Consider the following 23,002-nt stretch of genomic DNA (forward strand, 5'->3'; position numbering starts at 1 on the left):
CTTGGCCTTACCAACCCCCCTATCAACTCACACCTACATGGGTGTAATGTAAATCCATCTCCATGTACCTTGAAGAAGCCGGGCAGAGAGAATTAAAAACAAGTGGTGTAGGCAGAGCTGCCTCCCCAGGCTGGGAGCAGCTCAGCACATGCACTAAAGCAGCAGGGTTAGCCCAATGGGGAGGGAAAGGGTGAATAGTGCCACTTTTCTACTCTCCTTCTGGCCCCCACCCATCGTAACCATGGGAATGTAACCACAGAGTACCAGCTGCCAGTGTCCAGACAACTAGGCCTGCTTTACCTCCCCCCTCCCTCCCCACCCCAATGAAATAGTCACAAGCCTGTGCCAGGCTGGCTGGACCCAGAGTGATTGGAGGAAGAACTGAGATTGGGCGATTTGGTCAGATCAGGCTTCCAAAGCCCAGTCCCCAACACAGCTTGGGAGGGACTGCCATAGGAGTCCCCACACTTCTGACTGGGCTGAGCTCAAAGGGGGGGCTTTGCTAGCCAGCAGAGCCAGCCAGACACCTCCCCCTAACCCCCAAAGGATGCCCATCCATTTGTTAGGCTAAAAGCCTCCATGTGCCAACAGCCGCTAGAGTAGCATCCTCCTCTGGGCCTCCCCACAGGCCCCCTCTGACTGCTGTTCCTCCCCAGACTGTTCAGCCAGCCCACTAGGGGTAAGGATGTACCGATAGTCACTGGGAATACCTCCTACTGGCCCTGTACCATTACTGTTCCTATCCCCATCCCCACTGACAGCCTGGTCCCCACCCAGCTGGCTTCCCTCTTCTGCTTGTTCCTCAGCCTTCTCGATATTAATGTAGAGAGGGTCCCGACTGGCAGAGAGAACAGACATTCGGCCCAGGATCTCTTCCAGCTCCATCCGAAGAGTCGGGAAAGTAGGACGCTGCTTGGGGTCTGAGCACCAGCACTGGTACATGAGCTCATAGCTGTGACAGAAAGATGAGAGGCTGCTGAAGAATTAAAGGGGAAAAAAAACCAGGGGTCTCTCAAGTCTGGGGTCGACAGAATTCCTGGAGAAGGCTAGGTCTCAAACCCTATCTACTAAGGTTAGTCCTGGAATTCAATTTGCCAAGCAGGACTATTATTAAGTGCCTACCATTTCAACATGTTAGGCTAACAGTCTAAAAGATGGTGTCCTATTATTCTAAAATATTGTAAAGTAAAAAACCTCACAGGCTGGAAAAATCCTACCCTAGGAAAGAGAATGAAGCCTGGACTGCTCAGAGACAACCACCTGACATTCTTGCCTATCCCCATGACAAGAATTCCTGAAAGCTGGGAATTATTGTGCCTACATACCACTGTGCCAAGCCCCTTCACCCATGACTGCTCCTAGAGCCCCTCAAAGTGAATAGAAAGGGAGGAAAGTTCATCATGTCCACCCTACAGCAGGTCGTGGGAAAGGTCTGAATCCATGGGCATAGGGCTCTGGCCAGGACAGTCTCAAAGCTGACTAAGCCAACTGGCATCTGTCCACTGTGATGCACTGGCCAGATGCCAACTCCCTTCATCCCTCCCCTGGTAGCACCAACCACTGACCAGGAAGGAGCTGAGCGGAGACCAAAAGGCTATTAATAGTTGAAGAAGTCTTTGCTTCTTCTTCAACTGTGGATGCCTGTAAAATAAGTAGATAATTGCGTAGTATTTTAAGCTTTGCAGCATGAGATAGTGAATAAAGAAGTGAGCCTTGGAGGCAGCTGGGTGTCTTAGTGAATAGAGAGCCAGATCTAGAGATAGGAGGTCCTAAGTTCAAAACTGACCTCAGACACTTCCTAGCTGTGTGACCCTGGCCAAGTCACTTAACCCCCATTGTCTAGCCCTTACCACTCTCCTGCCTTGGAACCAATACTTAGTATTGATTCTAAGGTAGGCTTTGGGTTTGTTTTTTTTGTTGTTTGTTTGTTTGTTTTTAAAAGAAGTAAGCCTTGGAGTCAGGAAAACCTGAATTCAAGTACCAGTCACCTAAGACACATTCTGGTAGTATGGCCCTGGGGTCTTATATCTCAGTGCTCTAGGCAGTTCTCCAATTCTGCAAGTTCCAGGTAAGTTGCCAATTCACATTGGTAGAGGGAGTTTCCTTATATGGAAGATTCCTTATACCAGTGAAATCATAGGTCCATTTCCCAATCCTTTAAGGTTTGCAACACCCTTTATAATCATGGCCCCTGGTAGTTCCATGAACAAGAAGACATCACATCTCTCAGTTCTGAGCATATTTTCTGAAGGTCCCACATGCCCAGAATGCTCTCCTTACTCTGCTCTGATGATTGACCTTTCTAGTTTTAACTCCCAACTAAAATCCCACCTCTTACAGAAAGCCTTTCCCAATCCCTCTAATTCTAGTGCAGTCTTTGGGCTAATTATTTCCTATTTATCCTTGAATATAGCTTATTTGTACATATTTGTTTGCTTGTTGTCTTCCCCATTAGACTGTAAGCTCCTAGGGGCAGCTAGGTGGCTCAGTAGATTAAGAGCCAGGCCTTGAGACGGAAGATCCTGGGTTCAAATGTGACCTCAGACACTCCCTAGCTGTGCGGCCCTAGGCAAGTCACTTAACCCCTATTGCCCAGCCCTTCCTGTTTTTCTGCCTTGGAAATATACACAGTATTTATTCTAAGATGGAAGGTAAGGGTTTAAAAAAAAAAAAAAAAAGATTGTAAGCTTCTTTGAGGACAAGAACTATCTTTTGCTTCTTTTTTATCCCAGGAGCTTAGTTCAGTGCCTGGTACATAGAGGAAACTTAAGTATTTACTGAATTAAACTGAGCGTTATTTCATTGGATTCCCATAATGATCAAAGTCCAGTTTTATATTTATCCAAATTTTAGTTATAGAAAACTAAGACTCAGAAGGCCTAATTGATACAGCTAGTAATCAGTCACACAGTTAGTGAGTGTCAGAAGTAGGATTCCAACCTAAGACTTTCCTACTTCATGTTCACACCCTGTATCCAATAAGGGAATCTTTTTTTTAAAACCCTTACCTTCCATCTTGGAGTCAATACTGTGTATTGGTTCCAAGGAAAAAGAGTGGCAATAGCTAGGCAATGGGGGTCAAGTGACTGGCCCAGGGTCACACAGCTGGCAAGTGTCTGAGGTCAGATTTGAATGGAGGACCTTCCATCTCTAGGCCTGACTCTCAATCCACTGAGCTACCCAGCTGCCCCCTCATCCAATAAGAGAATCTTAAAATAAGGGCTTTCTCTTTTCTATTCCCTCTAATTCTTTTTGCTTATTCCAAATGAAACTCAGGTGACTCTTTTACATGATTTTTTTTAATCCTCATAACTTCTGAGAACGAATACTAAGTATCTGTTCTAAGGCAGAAGAGAAGTAAGGGCTAGGCAATTAGGATTAAGTGATTTGCCCAGAATCATGAAGCTAAGAAGTGTTTGAGGCCAGATTTGAACCCAGGACTGACCATCTCCAGGTTTGATGTTCTACCCACTGTTAGACCTACCTGCCCTGTGTCTTCCACAGGATTTAATGTCTACCTCTACCCATCCTTTCCCTGCCTTGCTCTGTAACTCAGGCCTAAAGCCAGAAGAGTTCAGTTGACAGAAAGTTGGCATCTGTTGAATTGTATTCTGTCATAGAGGTGGAACCACCAAAGCTATTCACTTGTGGGAGGAATCTGTCCCTTTCCTAAAACCAAGCTTCATCCTGCTTTTCTTTTCTCTAATGCTGTTCTTTCCATGCAAGCCCAGGAAAAAAGTGGCTCAAGTAAGGGTGGAGGATTCCAGTCACTAAAAAAAGTTTGTGACTGACATCTGCATAGCCTCTTCTTCCTCTCCCCGAAGTATATAATCTGCGTACAAGCAGGAATCTGCCAATTCAGCCCTCTCCAAGGAAGGACTGCCTTAGGCTTCACAGCCTCCCTGCTCCCCACCAACTCCTCCCTCTTGGTGTTTAGGTCCTTCCAGAATAAAAAGAGGCTGGCCATTTCTCTGTAGGACTCCTGTTTCCCAATCTCAAGCCTCTTCCAGATGCTAAGACCCTTCACCAGCAATCAGCTGGGGTTCTGAAGTAACCATTCTTACCCCCCACAATCAGCCCCCTCTTTGGAAAGGCAAAGACTGTGACAGAATAGTGAAGGGAGGAAGGTAGAGACCCCATTGGCAGCTGCAGCCCCAGTCTTTTGAGTGGTGAGAAGACTCCTATAGGCATTTCATTGTTTCTCCTCCCCCACCTACTCATTCTGAGTAGGAGAGAACTCTTAATCTAGGGGAGGTGTCTTTTTTTTCCCCCTTTCTTTCTAAATGCCAGCAGTCTAGCTCAAACTAGCCTGATACTGGGAAGGAGGAAGGATAACAGAGAAACCATGGCTGTCCCCTATAGAATCTCTTTCTGGCTTCTGCCTCTGGGATCAGGAGGGGATGGATTTCTTGTTTATCCCTGGGAATGTTGGAGAAGGTATAAGAAGGGGTCAAGTGGGAAAATGTCCAGGTTAGGAAAGAAAGGGAACAAGGAGATACTGGATAGGAAGAACACGAATTTTTTTTTCATTAAATTATTAAAAAATGAGAAAATAATTTCCAGAAAGAGAAGAGAAAAATAGAGACACAGAGAGACAGAGACTTCACGAAACTGTTAAGAAACCAGGAAATCATTTTCAGAAAGACAAAGAGGCAGAGACAGAGTCGTTTCATGAAACTGTTAAGAAATTAGAAAATCATTTCCAAGGGGCAGCTGGGTAGCTCAGTGGAGTGAGAGTCAGGCCTAGAGACAGGAGGTCCTAGGTTCAAACCCGGCCTTAGCCACTTCCCAGATGTGTGACCCTGGGCAAGTCACTTGACCCCCATTGCCCACCCTTACCAATCTTCCACCTATGAGACAATACACCGAAGTACAAGGGTTTAAAAAAAAAAAAAAAAGAAAATCATTTCCAAAGGGAAAAAAAGACGCAGTCATTTCGTGAAACTGTTAAGAAATCATTTCTAGAGAGAGAGACAGAAAAAGAAGAGACCTTGAAGGAGGGGGGAAAAAAGGAGAAGAGAGATCCAAACTTAGGCCCTTTGGAGAAGTGCTAGATTGGAATCGGAGGACCTGTGTGACCTTGGATAAGTCACAAATTCCCTGAGCCTTAGTTTCTGTAAAATGAGGAGGCTGACTAAATCATCTCCAAAATCACCTCCAGCTCTAGAACTGGGGTTCTATGATCCCTCAGGAGAAGTTATCACTCAGGGAAAGGGAAGCCAGGGATCTCTACCAGTAGCCATAATTACATACAATCATTAATCCACCCCAAAGCCTAACCTGGTTCTCCTGAACCCAATAGGTCTTCCCTTGCTCTTCTGTCTCTAACCAACTTTCTATGGAACACTCACACTTCCTCCAGACATTCAGGTGGCTGCTTCAGACGGTTCCCACTGATGAGGTAGTTGTAAATCTCAGCGTTTTCGATACCGGCATAAGGTGTTTGTCCCCGTGTCATTATCTCCCACATGGTCACACCAAATGCCCACTAGGATGAAATCAAAGTCAAAAAAGTTGATACAGCAGGCCTCCAGGGGAAGATAAATCTCATTACCTAAGGACAGAGCCACCACTGGATAGGATAATTCATGTGGAGGAAACCAGTCCCAATCCTCAACAACAATAAGAATAAGCAGTCCTGGATTTTGTGTGTTGATCCTGGCCCTAATTTTGCTCCGAAGTCCTGCTGTACTCAAACCACCCAAATTCATGCCCCCAAATCCTTCTACTCACCACATCACTATGCACTGTGTACAGGTTATCAGCCAAGCTTTCCAGGGCTAACCATTTGACAGGCAATTTGGAGGCACAGCCCTGCCGGTAATAATCACCACTGTAGATCTTCCGAGATAGGCCAAAGTCAGCCACACACACAGTCATGTCCTCAGCTAACCTGTAAAGAGAGTGAAAGACATGATATCAATGGGCAGACCCTGCCCTCTTCTTCCCTAGAGACTCTAAAGTTAGCAGTCTCTAAGATGGAATAAGGTACTCGCTTTTAGGCATCAGACTCCTGTCAACCAAAAATGGGCAGAATTCTGGACACCATACCCAGGCTGGGCCCAGACAGTAGTTCTCCAAATCCCTGCCATATTCCTTCTAGTTTCTTTCTTTCTTTTTTAAAATTCTTACTTTCTATCTTAGTATCAATTCTAAGACAGAAAAGTGGCAAAGACTAGGCAAACAGGGTTAAGATGTTTGCCCAGAGGCATATAGGTAAGAAGTGTTGGAGGCTAGACTTGAACCCAAGTCCTCTCAACTCTTGGCCTGGTGCTCTATCCACTGTGTTACTTAGCTGTCCCTTCCTTCTAGTTTCAACTGTGTTCACATTCTTAAGCTACTGGACAGCTCTCTATTGCTCCTTCTCTATGATCTCTGCTCCCACCCGCTCAGGTCCTCTGGCAGCTCACTCACATGCAATTCCGAGCAGCCAGGTCCCTGTGGATGAAGTTCTGGGAACTCAGGTACTCCATGCCACTGGCAATGTCCACCATGAATCGGATCAGTGTCTGCAAGGGCAGGTTCTAACCAGTAGGAAACAAATAAGCTTAGTCCTAGGCTCTGCCACAAACTCAGCTACACAGAGTAGTAAGGAGAGCCCCCTTAATCAAAAGGTTCCCCAACTCCAGAGTCAACAAATCTGAAGGAAAGGGTGAAAGAGCTTTTCCCAAGGTGAGGTTTTGTAGAAGCTGAGAAAGAAACTAGGTAGGAGAAATGGAATTGGTTCATCCCTTCTAAAAAGCAACTGGGAACTCTGCCTCAAAAGTTATTAAACTCCTCCGCATGTCCTTTGACCAAGTTATACCTCTAGTAGGTCTATACCCCAAAGAGATCCAATAAAGAAAAAAAGATCCTATATGTACAAATATATTTATAGCAGTTCTTTTTGTGGTAAAAACTAAGGGGGTGGCTGTCAACTGGGAAATGGCTGAACAAATTATGGTATGTGAATAAACATAAAGTAATGTTATTATCCTGTAAGAAATGAGGAAGAGAAGAAAGGTTTCAGAGAAATCTGCATATGAGCTAATGCAAAGTAAAGTGAATAGAACCAGGAGAACACACTATATATCATATGTAGATTGTATACTATTCAAACAAAATGAACGCTTTGAAATACTTAAGAACTCTGATAAATACATTAGCCAACCATGATTCCAGAGGACAGATGATAACAATAATGGGTTAAATATGCAGAATAATACTCCTTTTTGAATATAACTAATGTAAAAATTTGTTTTTCTTGACTATGTATATTTGTTACAAGAATTTTGTTTTACTTTAGTAAAGGGAAGGGATTAATGCTTTATCAATGAAAAAAAATTTTAATTAAAAAAAAAAGAAAAAAGTCTCTCTCTAGAATGAATACCATCTCAGTCTAGAATACCGTGAGGCCTTCTCTAGACCAGAAAGGGATATCCTTGCCAGGTCTAGGTTCATAGCAGAGAATAGACTATTCCTACTTTTCCACTTGAATTCTTAGAAGCTTTCAAAAAGCTCCTCGTTCCCCTCTTTAAAAAACAAAACAAAACAACACCCTTACCTTATCTTAGAATAGATACTATGAAGATCAGGAAGAGCTAGGCAATTGAGGTTAAGTGACTTGCCCAGGGTCACATAGCTAGGAAATGTCTGAGGTCAGATTTGAATTTAGGTCCTTTGGACTCCAGGCCTGGTGCTGTAGTCACTGTGCCACCTACCTAGTTACACATTTCCCTCTTCATCTCTTGCACCTAAGTCCCAATTCCTCCTCAGCTCTACCAGTCTTGCTTACCAAATCCTTCCACTCCCAAATGCTCTCTCTCCCATGTTCCTTTCCAGCCTACACACACATGCCTCCAACATAAACACTCACAAAAGGGTTTTCTCCTATTCGGGAGGCAAGCAGGAAAGCATGTAGGTCTCCATGCTTCATGAAGGGCAGGATCACCATGGGGATAGGCAAGCGGCCCTTGGCCCGGCTGCGAAGGCTCACCCCTAGAGAAGAAAAGAAAGATGAAGAAAGTAAGAGGTTGGTTATTCAGACAAATGAAAAACTAATCAAAGGGTCTGTGTGAATGGGCCAGAAGGGGGAGATATTTGTTGTAATTCAGCCATTTCAATCCTGTTTGGCCCTTTGTGTCCCCATTTAGGGGTTTTCTTGGCAGACATACTGGAGTGATTTGCCAACTCCTTTTCTAATTCATTTTACAAATGAGGAAATTAAGGCAAACGGGAGCAAGTAACTTGCCCAACGTCACCCAGACACTAAGGGTCTGAGGCCAGGCTTGAATTCAGGCAGATGAGTCTTCCAGACTCAGTATTCTATCCACTATGCCACTGAGCTGCCCCTAAGCACTTTCCTGTCCTTTCCTGGCCTCAGGATTCACCATTCCCCCAGGCTTCTCAAACATAAGGCTATGTTGCCCCAGTAAACGAGGGATATCAGTCACCTAGAAAATGCCCTATCAAACAGTTCAAAGGCGCCTCTTAGTAACTATCTCATTCCCAAGAACAGCCTAGGAGAGAGAACCAAGGAACCAGACCTTGGTGTTCCTTCATCATGACCTCCCTTACACATGGAAAACTTGACTTTCCATGTAGAGGTTCTAGGGGATGCTCTTAGGATCATAGATTTAAAAATAGTTGAGGCAAATCGGTTAAGTGATTTGCCCAGGGTCACACAGCTAGTAAAAATCTGGGCAAGATTTGAACTCCAGGCCCAGTATGTGTCACCTAGCTGCCTCAGTTTCCTTATCTGTAAAATGAGTTAGAGAAGAAAATGTTTCTATGCATCCATGCCAAGAAAATCCTAAATGGGGTCACAAAGAATCAGACATAACTGAAAAAGGTCTCAATAATCATAAACAGGAAGAGGCGTTCTAGTCCAACTCCCTCATTTTACAGAGGAAGAAAATCAGAAAGGTTTAAATGTTTCTACTGACTAACCTGCCCAAGGCCACAGAAAGAGTCTTGGAGATGGGATTTGAACCCAGCTGACTTGATAGCCAGTGATCTTTTCCCTCTAGAGAACATTTCACCTTCAAGCCAACGGTGCTCCACTATCCAGTCTCATTCTTGGTCACTCAGATGGTACAGCTAACATTTCCTTCTTCCTGCTGGTGCTCCCATCTCTGCCCTCCCCTCTGGTTGCCCTCTACCCCATACCAGACTCTCTTAGAGACTGTCTCACCAATAAGCTTGGCCACATGTGGGTGGTTAAATTCTTTCATGCAAGCAGCTTCTCGAAGAAACTCTTCAATGTCACTGGAATTGATGATGTCCGCTGGGAAGATGAATGGGAAAGAAGAGGTGAGAAGTGCTTTGGAATGGGCCAGAAGGACCTGCTGGCCATTGTGTTTAAGCCAGCCACCCCCTAAATCTCCCCAGGAGCCCTGGACAGGGCCTGTAGAGTTGCTAAAAGGGGTTCAAGCCAGGACTAGGGAGCTGAAGAGCTGCCACCAACCCAGGCAGTATGAGAGACAAAGGCAAGGAAGAAGTATTATTGAGGAATGCAGATACGGAAACAAACCTTAGAGCTAAGGCTAACTTTTTGCTCTCCAGTGTTCCCACCCCAGAGCTGCCAAAGGTGCCCATGCCCCAGTTTAGAGAGGAAGGCTTGGCTCAGGGTTCTAGGGCTGCCTCTATTACTCCCTTTCCAAGCCACATCCTTCAGCATTGTACTTCACTCACCTTTTAGCATTTTCACAGCTACTTTCTCAAAGGAGCCATCTGCCTGCTTCAGCTGGGCTTCCCTCACTGACCCAAACTCCCCTAGGGATGAAACCAGCTAAGTGTGAGATAAACCTGTGATTCTCATTTCTGTTCCCAAGCCATTCCCCCAAGAGAGGTGGCAGAGCCTGCTAGCCAACCCTGACTCCCTTGTCTGATCCCAAAGAATTTCCCCAAAGAGTAGGGGAGGGCTCCAGTAGGAGACAGCTGAGGGACCTGGATTATAGAAGTTGGGCAGGCATCAAAGAGCCAATGTGGGGTGGAGGTGGGGAAGAGAGAAGAGCTGTAGAATCAAGGGAAACTCAGGGCAGCTGGGTGGCTTAGTAGCTAGGAAGCCAAGCCTGGAGACTGGAGGTCCTAGGTTCAAATCTGACCTCAGATACTTCTCAGCTGTGTAACCCTGGAAATGTTGCTTTTTGCCTAGCCTTTACCCCCCTCTTCTGCCTTGGAAGCATTGATTCTAAGACAGAAGGTAAGAGTTTTTTGTTTTTTTAAAAAGGGAAACTCAATTACCATCCAAATCAGTACAGACTCCACTTAGAATCTTACCTTCCCTAGCCATCACAAAGCCTCTTGAATTTAGGGTTTTTCCTGCCAAGTCCCCATATCCATAGAAATATCCTTGTTCATCCTGTCCCAGGTAGTCTTATTTGTAACCCTCTTCTAAATCCCAAGCATGTCTTCCTCAGACACCCCCCCCCCTCCTTCTTTGGTAAAAGGTTTCACCCTCACTGAAGACAGTCAGCCACCTGACCTTTGCCCAACATCCTGCCCAAGGTGAACTGTTGCTCCGGGATCAGCACATCCTCCAGTTTGTCTTTTAGCTCATCACTGATACCCAGGCTGTCCACTGGGGAAGGAGAAAGAGACAGTAAAAACCCCTGGGAAGATGAGTAGTAACTAGGATCCCATTTTACTACCCTCCCCTCTAAGGACCATGACTGACTCACCCCAAAATCAAGTGAGGAGGGGCAGCTAGGTGGCTAGGGATCTGGGTCTGAAGAAGGGGAGTTTTAGGTTCAAATCTGGCCTCAGACACTTCCTAGCTGTGTGACCCTGGGCAAGTCACTTAATCGCAATGGCCTGGCCCTTACTGCTTTTTGGCCTTGGAACAGATACTTAGTATCGATTCCAAGACAGAAAGTAAGGGTTTAAAAGAAAAAAAAAAATCAAATAAGGAGCGGGTCATAAGAAACAAGACAGGGTCTAAAAGGGCTGTCCTTGTACGAGGTCCCACAGATAGGTGACTCACGTGTGGCTTCAATTCGTTCTGGACCTTCCCTATTAAAGGATCTGGCAGCACGAAAATGAACAGCAGGCTCTCCACGGGCCATGACGCTGTCAAAGGCTTGCCTAGTGGGATACGGGATGTAGGGAAGGGGTCAAGGGAAAGAGACAACAACTGGGTTTCAGGTTCCCAAGTTCTTTTATCTATTCAGGGGCGTCTCTGGACACCGCTTTGGGCCCATACCTACCCAAACCGGGTTTCCTTCCTCCTTTTACGAAGCAGGATTAAGGCCAGGGCAGCAGCTGTCACAAGCGCTGTAAGAACACCCAAGACGACAGGCACCCAAGATGTGCGACTGTGAGGGGGGCCCTGCTGACCTGAAGGAAAAAGGGGATGGGTTCCTAGTACCGAAGGCCCTTAGAACATTCCCAGAGAAGCTATCTGACTTGTTCCAGCACAGCTTCAAAAATCAGAATAAGAAGCCCCAGAGGGGACAACTAGGTAGCTCAGTGGATTGAGAGCCAGGTCTAGAATTGGGAGGTCCTGGTTTCACATCTGACCTTAGTTATTTCCTAGTTGTATGATCTTGAACAAGTCACTTAACCCCTATGACTTAGCCCTTACTGCTCTTTTGCCTTGAAACCAATACATAGTATTGACTCTAAAATCAAAGATAAGGATTTTTAAAAAATAAAAAGAAGCCTCAGAATAAGGAGGAAAGACTCCAAAAAATAACCAGGTTTAAAACAAGGGCTCTTGACTATTTTTGTTGTCCTAGAACCCTTAGGAAATCTAAAGCCTATGGAAGAATCTTCACAATATTTTGAAGTGCACAAAATACATAGAATTATAAAAGAAAATTATGTTGAAATACAGTAATTAAAGAAAAAGAATTTTTTATTCACTGATTTCACCTCAAGAACGCTGGGTTTAAAGGAACATAAGAAGAAACTTGGGTCTTTAGAAAAAGCCTTTCATTCCAAAGTGATCTTCCCATGGCTCAGTTATCCCTGGCCTTGACCTTATTTACTTGGATTTGCCAAGGATAAAAGAAAATGGGCACCAGGCTCCTATCAAACTCTCCCACCCAGAAGCCAGGTGGTCCAATGAGACAGATCCCTGCTCCCCTTTTTCTCACCAGCCCCATCACGATAGGAGACAAGCAGAGGCTGGCTCCAAGGGCCACAGCCAACTTCATTGGAGACACACACTCTGGCTGTCAGGTCCTTCAGGGGATCCCAGCCAGTCAGGTTGGCTCTGGTCCCCAGAACAGTCATCTCACCCTGCAGGGCAAAAAGACCCCACCCCAAAGGAGAACTTGAGGAAGAAACCCCAGAGTGCAGGCCAGCAGGATGATGGCAGAGCTAAAGGCTGAGGGTTAGGAAGCAGGGTAGGTCGATCTTACAACACACAGGGAGTCATCAACATTCCTAATTTCAAGGGCTGCAGTAGCCTCCCCTCGAACACAAACAGAGGTGGGGGGATGGAGGACGAAAGAGCCCAGGACAGAGGGAGGGAGGCCTAGCACTTTCTGTATCCTCCCCCAGTTCATGCAGGAATGTGCTGCCTGTTCAGCATTCAAAGTGGTGGCAGTGGTAGAATCCTAGGGAGGTACTAGCTTGAGAAATAACCCAATAATTTCTGAGAAGCTTTCCTTCTAGGTCCCAAATGGACCTGGAAACAGGGAGGCCATTTTTATGGCCAGTTCCTATGGGTATTAGGGAAGAGCCCAGGAGAAGAGGAAGAGAGTGGTTTAGGGGTTCCCTCAACTCTTACCTGGGTCCCATTTTCTTGAACCCAGGATATTCTGTAGGGTCCCAGGGGGCTCTCATTAGAGCTCTCAGGAATGACTTCTTCCCACTCCAAGATGAGACCATAGTCTGTTCTGATGGCATGGAGGTTCTGAGGGGCACTGGATGGGGCTGGACCCAAAAGAGAAACAACCATGGAGTCTCTCAGACCTTACATTGCCACCATAGCTCTTCCTACCCCTTTCTAGACAAAGAACCCACTTAAGCATTCCACTGAGTTTCTGAAAAACGATTATCGAGGACCTACTGTCTGAAACTGAGGATGGAGATTTTGAAAGTAGAGAGGGTGAGGGTCTTCTCTTCTGGCCTAATCTTTGCCCATATTCCCTGGTCTCTCAATTCTCACTATTCTAGGTTCTAGCTACACTCTTTGCTCTAGAGGAAGACAGGAAAATAAGAGCTACACACTCTTTGGAAAGAGTAACAGAAAAGACAGCATAAGTCATTAAGATTATGTCATCCTTTCAATGCAATTTTATAGCTGATAGGGACTTTGGTCCAAACCCTCAAATTTATGGATGAGGCAAATGAAAAGCAGGTGTTATAACTTGCTCAAGATTACACTGTTATTCTACAACCTCCATCTCTGAACAGACCTCAAAGCCCCTGCCACTCCAAGTCCTCTTACCCAGACCCTGGGTCTGGAAGGGCACCCAGTCTGCATATGGGGAAGGCCCTAAGGCATTGGTACATCGAACCCTTAAGCTGTAGTTGGTGGCAGGTTCTAAGCCCCGCAGCAGACAACTGAAGGGTGGCACAGGGACCACCACTGCCAGGACCTCCCAGCCTCCTGGGGCCTCTGTTACCTGCACAGAAATTGGAGAAAGAAGGGGTTGGAAGCCACAAAAATCAGGGAACTTAAAAGGAGAGGGACATGGGGCAGGAGGGGTAGGAGACAAGAAGGAAAAACAGGCAAGGTTTTAGCCTTGAGCCAATGCTTCTTTTAGTTAAATCTTAAGGAATCTTCTCTCCCCTCCCCACCACGAATGCATGAGTGATATTACACCTAACACATCAGGGCTCAGACTAGAACTCAAAAGGAACCCACCTGAGTGTACAAAGGCATACTCTGATGAGAGAATGCACTCTGGCCACCCATCTGGGTCCTGCTACTGTACAGAACTCCAGCCTAGTGAAGACTGGTCACAAGATCATGACTCATCATCGACAAGGTGCTAGTTTGACAGACAGAACAGGGCAGTCCTGTAATCTCCACCTTCAGCTTTCCCCAGGCAAGGCCCTCCCAGAGCTGTACCTGGACTGTGCAGGAATGGAGTAGAGCCTGGCCATCAGAGCCAGGAATCCAGGCCACACTGGCATTGTTGCTAGATAGCCGGGTCACTGTTACATTAGAAGGTGCTGCTGGCAGAGCTGCAAGAGTGGGAGGGAGATCTGGGGTCAGTCCCCAGGGAGTCTAAGGAAGCAGCTGGGGCCAACAACGCAGTGAAGGGATGAGAGACAAAGAAGTCAATATATATACATATCTCAGATCACCATATGTCTCTCCTCAGGATTCTAGATGGATGTTCCTGAGATTGGAATACCTTAAGACTGAATAGGGCTGCTCAAAATTCTCAAATGCCTGTCACCAGTCATAATAACCCAAACTCTTTCTCAGAGAAAGAAGAGGTGGGAAGTCACAAAGTCAGGGTGTTTAAAAGGAGAGGGACAGGCAAGATTTTAGCCTTGAGCTAATGCTTCCTTTACTTAAATCTTAAGGAATCTTCCTTCCCCTCCCCATCACTGACACAATTTCAACCAATGTGTGAGTTATTTAACACCTAAAACACATCAGGGCTCAGAAGGAACCCACATGAGTGCAGCACACTCATTCACTCTCTCTTCTTCCCTTTCTCTCTCTTTCCCTCCCTCCCTCTTTCTCTCCTTCCCTTTTCTCTCTCCCCCCCTTTCTCTTCTTTCCTTTCTCTTTCCCTCTCTCCCTCTTTCTCTCCTTCCCTTTTCTCTCTCTTCTTCCCTTTCTCTCTCTTTCTCTCCTTCCCTTTTCTCTCTCCTCCCTCCTCTCTCTGTCATAGCAGGAAACACAGAATAGCTGCCATGCCTGGAACAGAGCCTGGAATAGAGCATGAGGCCATCTCTCTGATGTAGTCTCTGCTACCAGAAGCCTGCTCGACCAAGGCCAGGGATGTGGGGGCAGGGAGGGGACAACCTCAGACTTGACAAATGTAGATGACACATGTTTCTCCAGCAGTGTGGCTTTGCCATGTATAGGTATCTATCTGCCTCCCTCCTTCCCTCCCTCACACACACACACACACACACACACATACACACACACACAGCCCATTTCCCACATTCCTCCTTTTAGAAAAAAAGTCAAATCCAACAACACCTCATTGATCCCAAACCTTACCAGAGCTCCACTACCACCATTCTTCCCTCTGAAAGGGATGAAAGAGGCAGAGGCCAGGCCAAGCCTGAGCCCTGGCTAGCTCCAGCTGTTCCTCCTTCCCAGGGAATCAGCTTCGTGATGGGGAATCTGCTCTGTGACGTCAGGTTTCTATTCTCATCTCAGCGATGGCTGAGCCTCAGGTGCTCCCACTACAGGGGCTGGGGACACATGCCAAGTAGTAGCCCCTCCTCCCAGAGACCTCAGCCAAGAAGGCTCCCAGGAGTGAGAAAAGCTGGAGGCCAAGAGGTAAAGCTTCCTCTCTGGTATGCAATTATAATCTCTGCCTCCATCCCCCACCTCACCCCTCCTTTTCTGCAGATAGATTGTCTGGGAGCTCCCACAGCCTTACACACACACACACACACACACACACACACACACACACACACAAAGACACACAGAGACAGCCACACACAGACATGCACACGTTTCTTACCTTGAAGATAGACTGTGGCTGGACGGGAGGAGGCCAAACCTTTCAGGTTATGAGCTTCACAGGAGAACACGGTGCTCTGGGTCACCCCTGGGGGTCACACAGAAAACCCTGGTCAGCCCTAAGGTGGCCAATGAGCCTGGGAAATAGATGATGTGTGGGTTCACAGAACTGATGTGGAGATGAGGGCGGGAGGGAAAACTCAGATCTTAGGGTCAAATGACAGGGAAACCTATGGGAAAGAGAAGCTAAATTCCCCTTTCACTGGATATCCTATTAATCTGTCCTCACAAATTCTAGCCTTTGTAATTGTTCTCCCAAATCTCTTTATTATGTCTCCCCAAATAAACTGTAAGCTCCTTTGGGGAGAGGACTATGGTTTAAATATCTTTTGTATCCCCATAAAGGAGCCTAGCATGCTTTGCAGGTATTAGGAACATGACCTCAATAAATGCTTTTTACCTGAAGGACTGTCTTCCAGCTTCTCACCAAAGAAAATCTGAAGAGAGCCTGAATTTCCTCATTCCCTCTCTTTCTTCTTAATAAACCCTTACCTTCTGTCTTAGACAGAAAGGCAAGGGCTAAGCAATGGGGGTTAAGTGACTTGCCCAGGGTCACACAGCTAGGAAGTGTCTGAGGCCAAAATTGAACCCTGGTCCCTCCCAACTCTAAGTCTGGCTCTTTATCCACTGAGCCACCTAGCTGCCTGGATCTCCTTTCTTAATGACCATCTAGCCCAACTCTTGGTACCCTCCCTTCTATCTCCATCACCAATCTCATCTTGGAAAGCCAGGCACTTTCCACCCCTCAGCCCAGCATTAGCCAAGGCTGACAATTGTCTCCCTTCCTTAACTCCCAACCACTAGGACCAGTAGCCCTTCCACTTCTGGTTTTCTTTTCCAAGACCCTTTTCCTCAAGAACAGTTTGAAGAGCTGGCCCAGAAAAAACTCAGGCTTCCTCCCTTTCCACTCCCTGCCAAGCTTTCTCAAATCTTGGTTTCCAATCTCTTTGCCCCACCCCTACTCAAAACTCAAAGAGAAAATGTAAATCTTGGTTCATGACAAAGGTGTTTCACGGACTAATGGGAGCAGTGATATGTATGCAGATGCATCTGGGTAACTGTAATAATAGCTCACATTTAAAGAGCATTTTAAGGTTTGTGATGCAAAAAATGTCTCCTAGAAGCCCCACCAGAGACCCATAAGGTAGCTGCTATTATTATCCCCATTTTAAGGATGAGGAAACTGAGGAGACAGGCTTAAACAACTTGCCTGGGGTTCTACAGCCCTTAAGCATCAGAGGCAGTTCCAGGCTCCAGGTCCAATGCTCTATCCATAATAATATCTCTATATGGATATGGCGGGGGATAGGGCTGTTTAAGGGGAATGGGATTGATCAGATGAAGGAACTGATGGGGGGGGGGGGAAGCTACCGTATGGCTTCTCCCCTTCTGCCAGACTTTCCTCCTACTCGAGCATGGGCTGATTCCTGATTCCTTCTTTGGGGGTGGGGCTGTAACAAGTCCCCCTATTCATCTTCACAGGCGTGATTCCCGTTGTCACAAAGGGATAAAGTAGCATCCTATGAGTTACCACTATTTAATAAGTATGTTCTGCCTAGAAAAATACACCTAAGGAACCTTTCTACCAGCATGGCGCATGCAGCAAGGAACAGGGTCAGGAAGCCTGGGATCTCTGACCCAGTGAAACTCAAGAGATGTGATTTAAGAAGAGGACTACTTGGATTTAAATCTGATAGTTCCTAGCTGTGTGACCTTGGGCAAGTCACTTAACCCCAAATGCCAAGCCCTTCTGGCCTTGGAACCCATAGCTAATACTGATCCTAAGACAGAAAGGGAAGGAGGGCTCCTCTGACAACTACCCATCTGTCAGCCTCCCAGGTCACAGTCAGGGGCTGGCTTACTCCCCAAAGCTTTGCCCTCTCTCCTCCCTTCCTGAGAGTGATCTCACCTGTAACATTCAAAATGGAGGGAGAGAGGGCTGGTTCTCCCACCTGTGTGCCCCCCCTCCACCAGAAGATGGTTACAGGTTCTGGGGGCCCCACGGCTTCACAAGACAGTTGGAAAGGGGCATTAGGGGGCACTGTGAGGTCCTCTGGCTCCACGGTAAAATACGGCACACCTAGGAAGAAAAGGTAGTGGGCAGAGGCTGAATTCTGCCACCTCCTTCCATGCCAATACTCCCACTTCATAGGTAGAAAGGGGCCCCCAAAACAAAAGGCTCCCCAAGAGCTTCTTGGTTAAATGTAAAATAAACAGATCTCCAAAGGAGAGCACACCTGGAAGGGTCCCCTGGAAGCCTCCCCTCCCCATGGGCTGCGGGTCCCATGCCAGAGGCGAGCCCCCTTGTTCATCCTCCCTCAGCTCCCCACTCCATGCACAGACGGCATCACTGACAAACCCCACGCCCTCTTTGCAGCTTTGCAATATCAAAGTTTCTAGAAGAACAAGAAGAAAGAAGGAGGGCTTGCAGGGGCGGGGAGATGGGGGAGCCTCAGCGAGTTGTGCTGGCAGGCCTCAGCCCTAGCCCCAGCTACAGTTTCAAGCCCTTTGTTACTTCTTAGTCACTTTGTTTTCAGCTGAGCAGAACTAAGCTCCTGCAGCTGCAAGATCTTCCTTCGCCCCCTCCCCCTGCTCCTCTCCTCTTTCCCTGGTCCCAGGCAAGCTTGTCTGGACAGAGTCCGGCCAGGGCCAGGGTGCATTAGGCCTGCTGCCCAAAGAACAGAGAGAGCCCTCATCAGGGTATATTGCAGGGCCCCCTGATGCTCCCTAACGCTTTGTTTGAGTCGTGGACTCCAAGCTTTGGGGGTCTCCCTGTACTTGAAGCTGACCCAGAAATTCAGAGACCTTACTTTCTTCTGAGGCTACATGCTGCCAAGGATAGGTGGGAGATCAGGGTGGCAGAGCTTACTCCTGAGCTAAGCAGGAGGAGAATGCAGACTTCCCATTTGCTCTCAAGGGTGGTGGCACCAGGAGCCATGGGTCATGTCCTTGCCAGAGTGACCAGGCAGGCTATTCCATCAAACCCCCTCCTCACCTTCTACTGTAAGCCACACTGGCTGGGATGTCTCTGTTTCTCCCCCTTCTTCTACTTGGCACCAGTAGCGCCCAGCATCCGATCGATCTACTGACTTCAGGCTGCAGTGAGGACAAGGAATTCAGTTCAATACCATGGGAAAGGGTGAGGAGCAGCTCTGTTAGCCAGATCCTAGGGGACTCAAGACTGCTTGAATTCCTTCTCATTAAGCTCCAAAAGAAGACTAAATCAAACCCTAGCATTTCATGGAATGAAGTGGTCCCCAGGATCACAAGACAAAGAAACGATCATGAAATTTAAAAGTCTGTGTTTCAGGAGACCAAGTTTCTCGAATCATTGTTCCCCATCCTTGAAAGCCCAACTCAGAAATATATATATATGACATCATTTTTAGGGAGCATTCCTTGATGTCCTCGGTCCCCTTCCTGTCCTGTACCTGAGGAAGCCAATCCAATGCTGTTCACTGATAGGAATGTAGACTTGGTCCACACTCTGCACCACGGCCCCATCCTTGACCCACTGGATCTCAGGCTCCTCTAATCCCTCCACACTGCAGTTCAACTTCACTGGTTGCCCTTGGGATACTGTCAGCTTCAGAGGGGCCCCAATGAGCTTCAGGCCTGAGAGAAGGGAGAATAGAACTCAGATGGGTTAGGGTAAAAGAGCCCACTCCCATCCCATTTCTGGGACTATTTCAGTCTAGATTCTAGAACCCAAGTTCCATCACTTGGGATATATATCCTCATGGATATTGGCAAGAATGGACAATTGGCATAAAGATGTGGCATGGATCCAGTCATTAGAGGAAAGGCGAATTCTCTGGGTGCAGTTTCTCCCAATGCCAGCTCCCTGGAAATGCCCTCTCTACCATTCTTGTCTGCTAAGCAATGCTGATTCTCATCTTTCTACCCCTAGCTATGTTTTTCTAAGAGGAAAGATAAGCCAGATTCATGTTAGGGCGATGCCTAAATATCTCTACTTCCCTCCCAAGCCCTAAACAAGTTGGCAAGGTAGTATCCTAGCAAGCAGCATATCCCCATTTTGGTTCCAGATTGTTCTAGCAGAACTGGAAAGTAGAATTCTTATCCAGATTGTGAAGTTGCCCTGAGAATGACTGCTGCTCCTTAACTTTGCTATTCTATTTGAGGGTCTTACTTCCCATTCTACTAGAGTTAGCTCTCCACCTCACCTTGGCAAATAAAATAACATAAAAGAGAGGAGGGGAGTGTTCCCTGGAAACAGACAACCATATGTTTGCAGAAGCTCGTCAGATCACATACATGGCATGCATCCATTCTATTAATACCTGAATGTACAAAGGATGTGAGTATGAAAGGCCTTTAAGGTAGGCAAGAGTTAGTTTTGTGGGAAATGGGAAAGGGTCCCTACTAGGATTATGGATCAGTCCCAAACCTCTAAACCCTTTCTCTTCAGCTGAAACATAAAAATAGCTGATACATATAAAGTCTGGGTTGCATAGCTCTTTACAAACATTTCATTTGAGCCTGACAATAATAATTCTTTTAAGGTAGGTACTATAATTCCCATTTTGTAGATGGGGAAACTGAGTTCAGAGTTAAGTGACCTACCTATGATATCTTCACAGCTGGTTCAGTAAGAACTAGAGTATTTTCTAACTACATGTCCAGAGGTCTTTTCAATACACCACATTGTATTTCCACAGCACAGTTCCCACTGCCCCAAGACTTTGCATGGCTAAAATTCCACCCCTGGACGTCTGTCCAAATCCTCTCTTCCAACCCCACATTTTTTTTTGTGGGGAGAAGGTGTGTATAAGAATATTGAAGTTCTAGTGCAAGTTTTTACTCTTCTCTTTTTGCTTTGTGACCCTGACACTCTCTGGGTATAAGGTTCTCTGCCCAAAGCTTGAAATACACTTCTGCAGTTTTTCTTCACCAGAAATGTAGAAGATGGAATACACAGGATAATTACTCACTGCTCAGGCAGTCCCTGATGTCCATGGACCCTAAGCTCTCATCACCCCCAATAACCGGGTTGGGGGAAGTGTATGGTCTGAGAGTCCCATTCAGTTTGAGAACCAGTCTCTCTCCCAGACTTGCTCTGTGACTCGAGCAAATCTAAGGATGAGGTCCCTTAAATGGTGTTGGTGCTGGTGCTGGTGCTGGCGCTGGCAGAGGTTCTGAGATTAGCTTCAGACTTGATAAACCACTCAGGCTAAAGCCTTTAAAATTCTCCCAGGTGTCTTCGCCCACACTCCGGTGTGAACCTTGGTTTTTATCATGGGTGTGCCCAAATGTTTCCGTGTGATCAAATGTGTGCTGTGTTTGTGCATGGGGCTGGGCATAAGGTTTCCTACCAAAATGTAAATCCTCCATACCTGAGATGTCCTGAGTGGGGGTGGGGGTACCCCTTTGGGGACTAGGTAGCTGTGGTTATGAAGGAGACTCGTGTGTACAGTATGTGTGGGAGGATGGGGGGTCCCTAAGACTCCCGGAGAAAGAAGGAAACTGTTCCCCTCCGAGAAGGAAGCGGGAAAATCAAGAGCTCAGTCCCCCGCCCGTGGACCCCCGCCCGATTCCCTCTCCTGCCACTCCGTCCATCCCAGCGGAGAAAGTTGGGGGTGGGGACACGGGCGGCCAGATGCCCGCGGCTCCTGCCCTCCCCCTCCCCAGCGCTCACTAGCTAGCTCGCTCGTTCGGCCTTCCGCTGCTACCAGGGCCCCCGAGACCCCCGCCTCGGCCCCTCGGGCAGCCCCGCAGGCCGCGGCGGTCCAGTCCCGGGCTTAGAGAGCCGGACCCCCGCCCGCCCGCCCTCGCTCAGACTTCAGCCTTTCCTGAGGCTTTGCTGCCCCAGCCACCCCTTCCCCCAGAGCCCGGCTCCTACCTGCGGCTGAGAGCTCCGGGAGCAGCAGCGCGGCCAGTCCCGCCAGCAACAGCTGCGAGAACCGGAGCGGGAGCCGGAGCCGGAGCCACGGCCACTCCATGCTCCGCCTCAGCGCCATCCGCGGCGCCGCCGCACCATGCCCGCCCGGCCCGGCCCGGCCCGCGACGGAGGGGGCGGGGGCGAGGGGCGGGGGGACCGAGGGGGCGGGAGCCTTCGAGCCCGCCGCTGCCCCGGGCTCCTGGGGACCCGTGCGCACTCCGAGCTGTTCCCACCGCCAAGTCCCCACGCGCGAGCTCGTGGCTGCCGCTGGTATAGCTGCTGCTGTCGCTGCTGTCGCCGCCGCCGCCGCTGCTGCTGCTGCCACCGCTGCTGCCTCCGTCGCCGCTGATTCATGGTCTTCTCCCGGAGCCGCCGCCTCCTCCCCCGGCCCGGCCCAGCTTGGCCCGGGCCGGCGGCAGCCCCGAGCTCCTACCGCCCCCCCGCGGAGCCTCGGAGCGACTCACTTCACACTCCCCCACCCCCACTCCGGCCAACCATCTCCCCTCTAGTCCAAGCTGGTCCCCTCGGGTTCCAATCTGGCGGGACGTTCCTGAAAACCTCACCCCGACACTCAAACACCCCAGCTGGCTCCCGTACCCCCTCCGTACTAGCTGTCACAGCCGCTGGGATCCCCTATATCCTGGCCGGTAGCCCCACCTTTTCTCCTGACATTCCAACATTCTCACAAACCACATTTCAGGAAGGATTCCTTCCTCAAAACCTCACTTTATCCCTCTCCCACTCCAGAACTAACCTGCAACCCTTACTATTTTTTTCCCCTCCCCACACTAAAGTCCTACAAAAGACTTCTAGGTACAATATAGTTCCCAGACAACACCAGTTGAGCCATGAGATAGAGGGTCACTGGCAACTGACTGATTACAGTGGTGCCTCAAATTATTTTATATTTAAATAGCTAAATCTTCTCACTATCTTGTAGAATGTTGGCTCTTTAAGGGCAGGCATTGCTTTTCCCTTTTTTATATGTATCTCAGGTACCTAGCACAGTACCTTACCCATAATATTACAATAAATGCTTTCTTAAATGAATTCAAGCATCCTTGATCCTAGTACCTTTGATTATCTTTTAAAGTCTCCATTATGACTCCTGTTTCATCCCAACAGCCCATGTGTTAGCTTGATTTCTGTCCCTGAGTGCCATTAATAATGTACATCAAAATTTTCTTAATCTAAAATAGTCTCTTTTTCTTTTTCTCCAATTATTTTGCCCTAGCATCCTACAGTCCTGGATTTCTCAAGCATGATCCCCTATTGACATTTAGAATCAGGAAGACCTGGATTCAACTCCTATTTTATATCTCTTAGTAGCTGTGTGATTCTGGACAAGTCATGTAACCTCTCTGAGAATAACAACATCAACCTCACAGTGTTGCTCTGAAGCTTAAATGAGAAAATGTACATAAAGAATTTTGCAAAACTTAAAGTGC

The 23,002-nt window shown here is 47.5% G+C and overlaps 1 protein-coding gene across 1 annotated transcript; it reads right to left on the reverse strand.

Moving 5' to 3' along the window:
• Positions 1-381: 381 nt before the first annotated feature.
• On the reverse strand, positions 382-21,648 carry TYRO3 (TYRO3 protein tyrosine kinase). Its single transcript, XM_044662191.1, has 19 exons — positions 21,516-21,648; positions 19,087-19,270; positions 18,651-18,751; positions 17,565-17,735; positions 15,597-15,683; positions 14,006-14,121; positions 13,379-13,556; positions 12,716-12,861; positions 12,078-12,222; positions 11,187-11,316; positions 10,964-11,064; positions 10,466-10,561; positions 9,673-9,753; positions 9,173-9,265; positions 7,856-7,977; positions 6,415-6,524; positions 5,734-5,893; positions 5,352-5,488; positions 382-952 (listed from the first exon to the last, which is right to left on the reverse strand). Exons 1-19 carry the CDS (start codon positions 21,631-21,633, stop codon positions 595-597), a joined length of 2,634 nt encoding a protein of 877 aa, XP_044518126.1. The 5' UTR covers positions 21,634-21,648; the 3' UTR covers positions 382-594.
• Positions 21,649-23,002: the final 1,354 nt, after the last annotated feature.

Source organism: Gracilinanus agilis, chromosome 2, assembly GCF_016433145.1.
Source record: "Gracilinanus agilis isolate LMUSP501 chromosome 2, AgileGrace, whole genome shotgun sequence".
NCBI lineage: Eukaryota > Metazoa > Chordata > Mammalia > Didelphimorphia > Didelphidae > Gracilinanus > Gracilinanus agilis.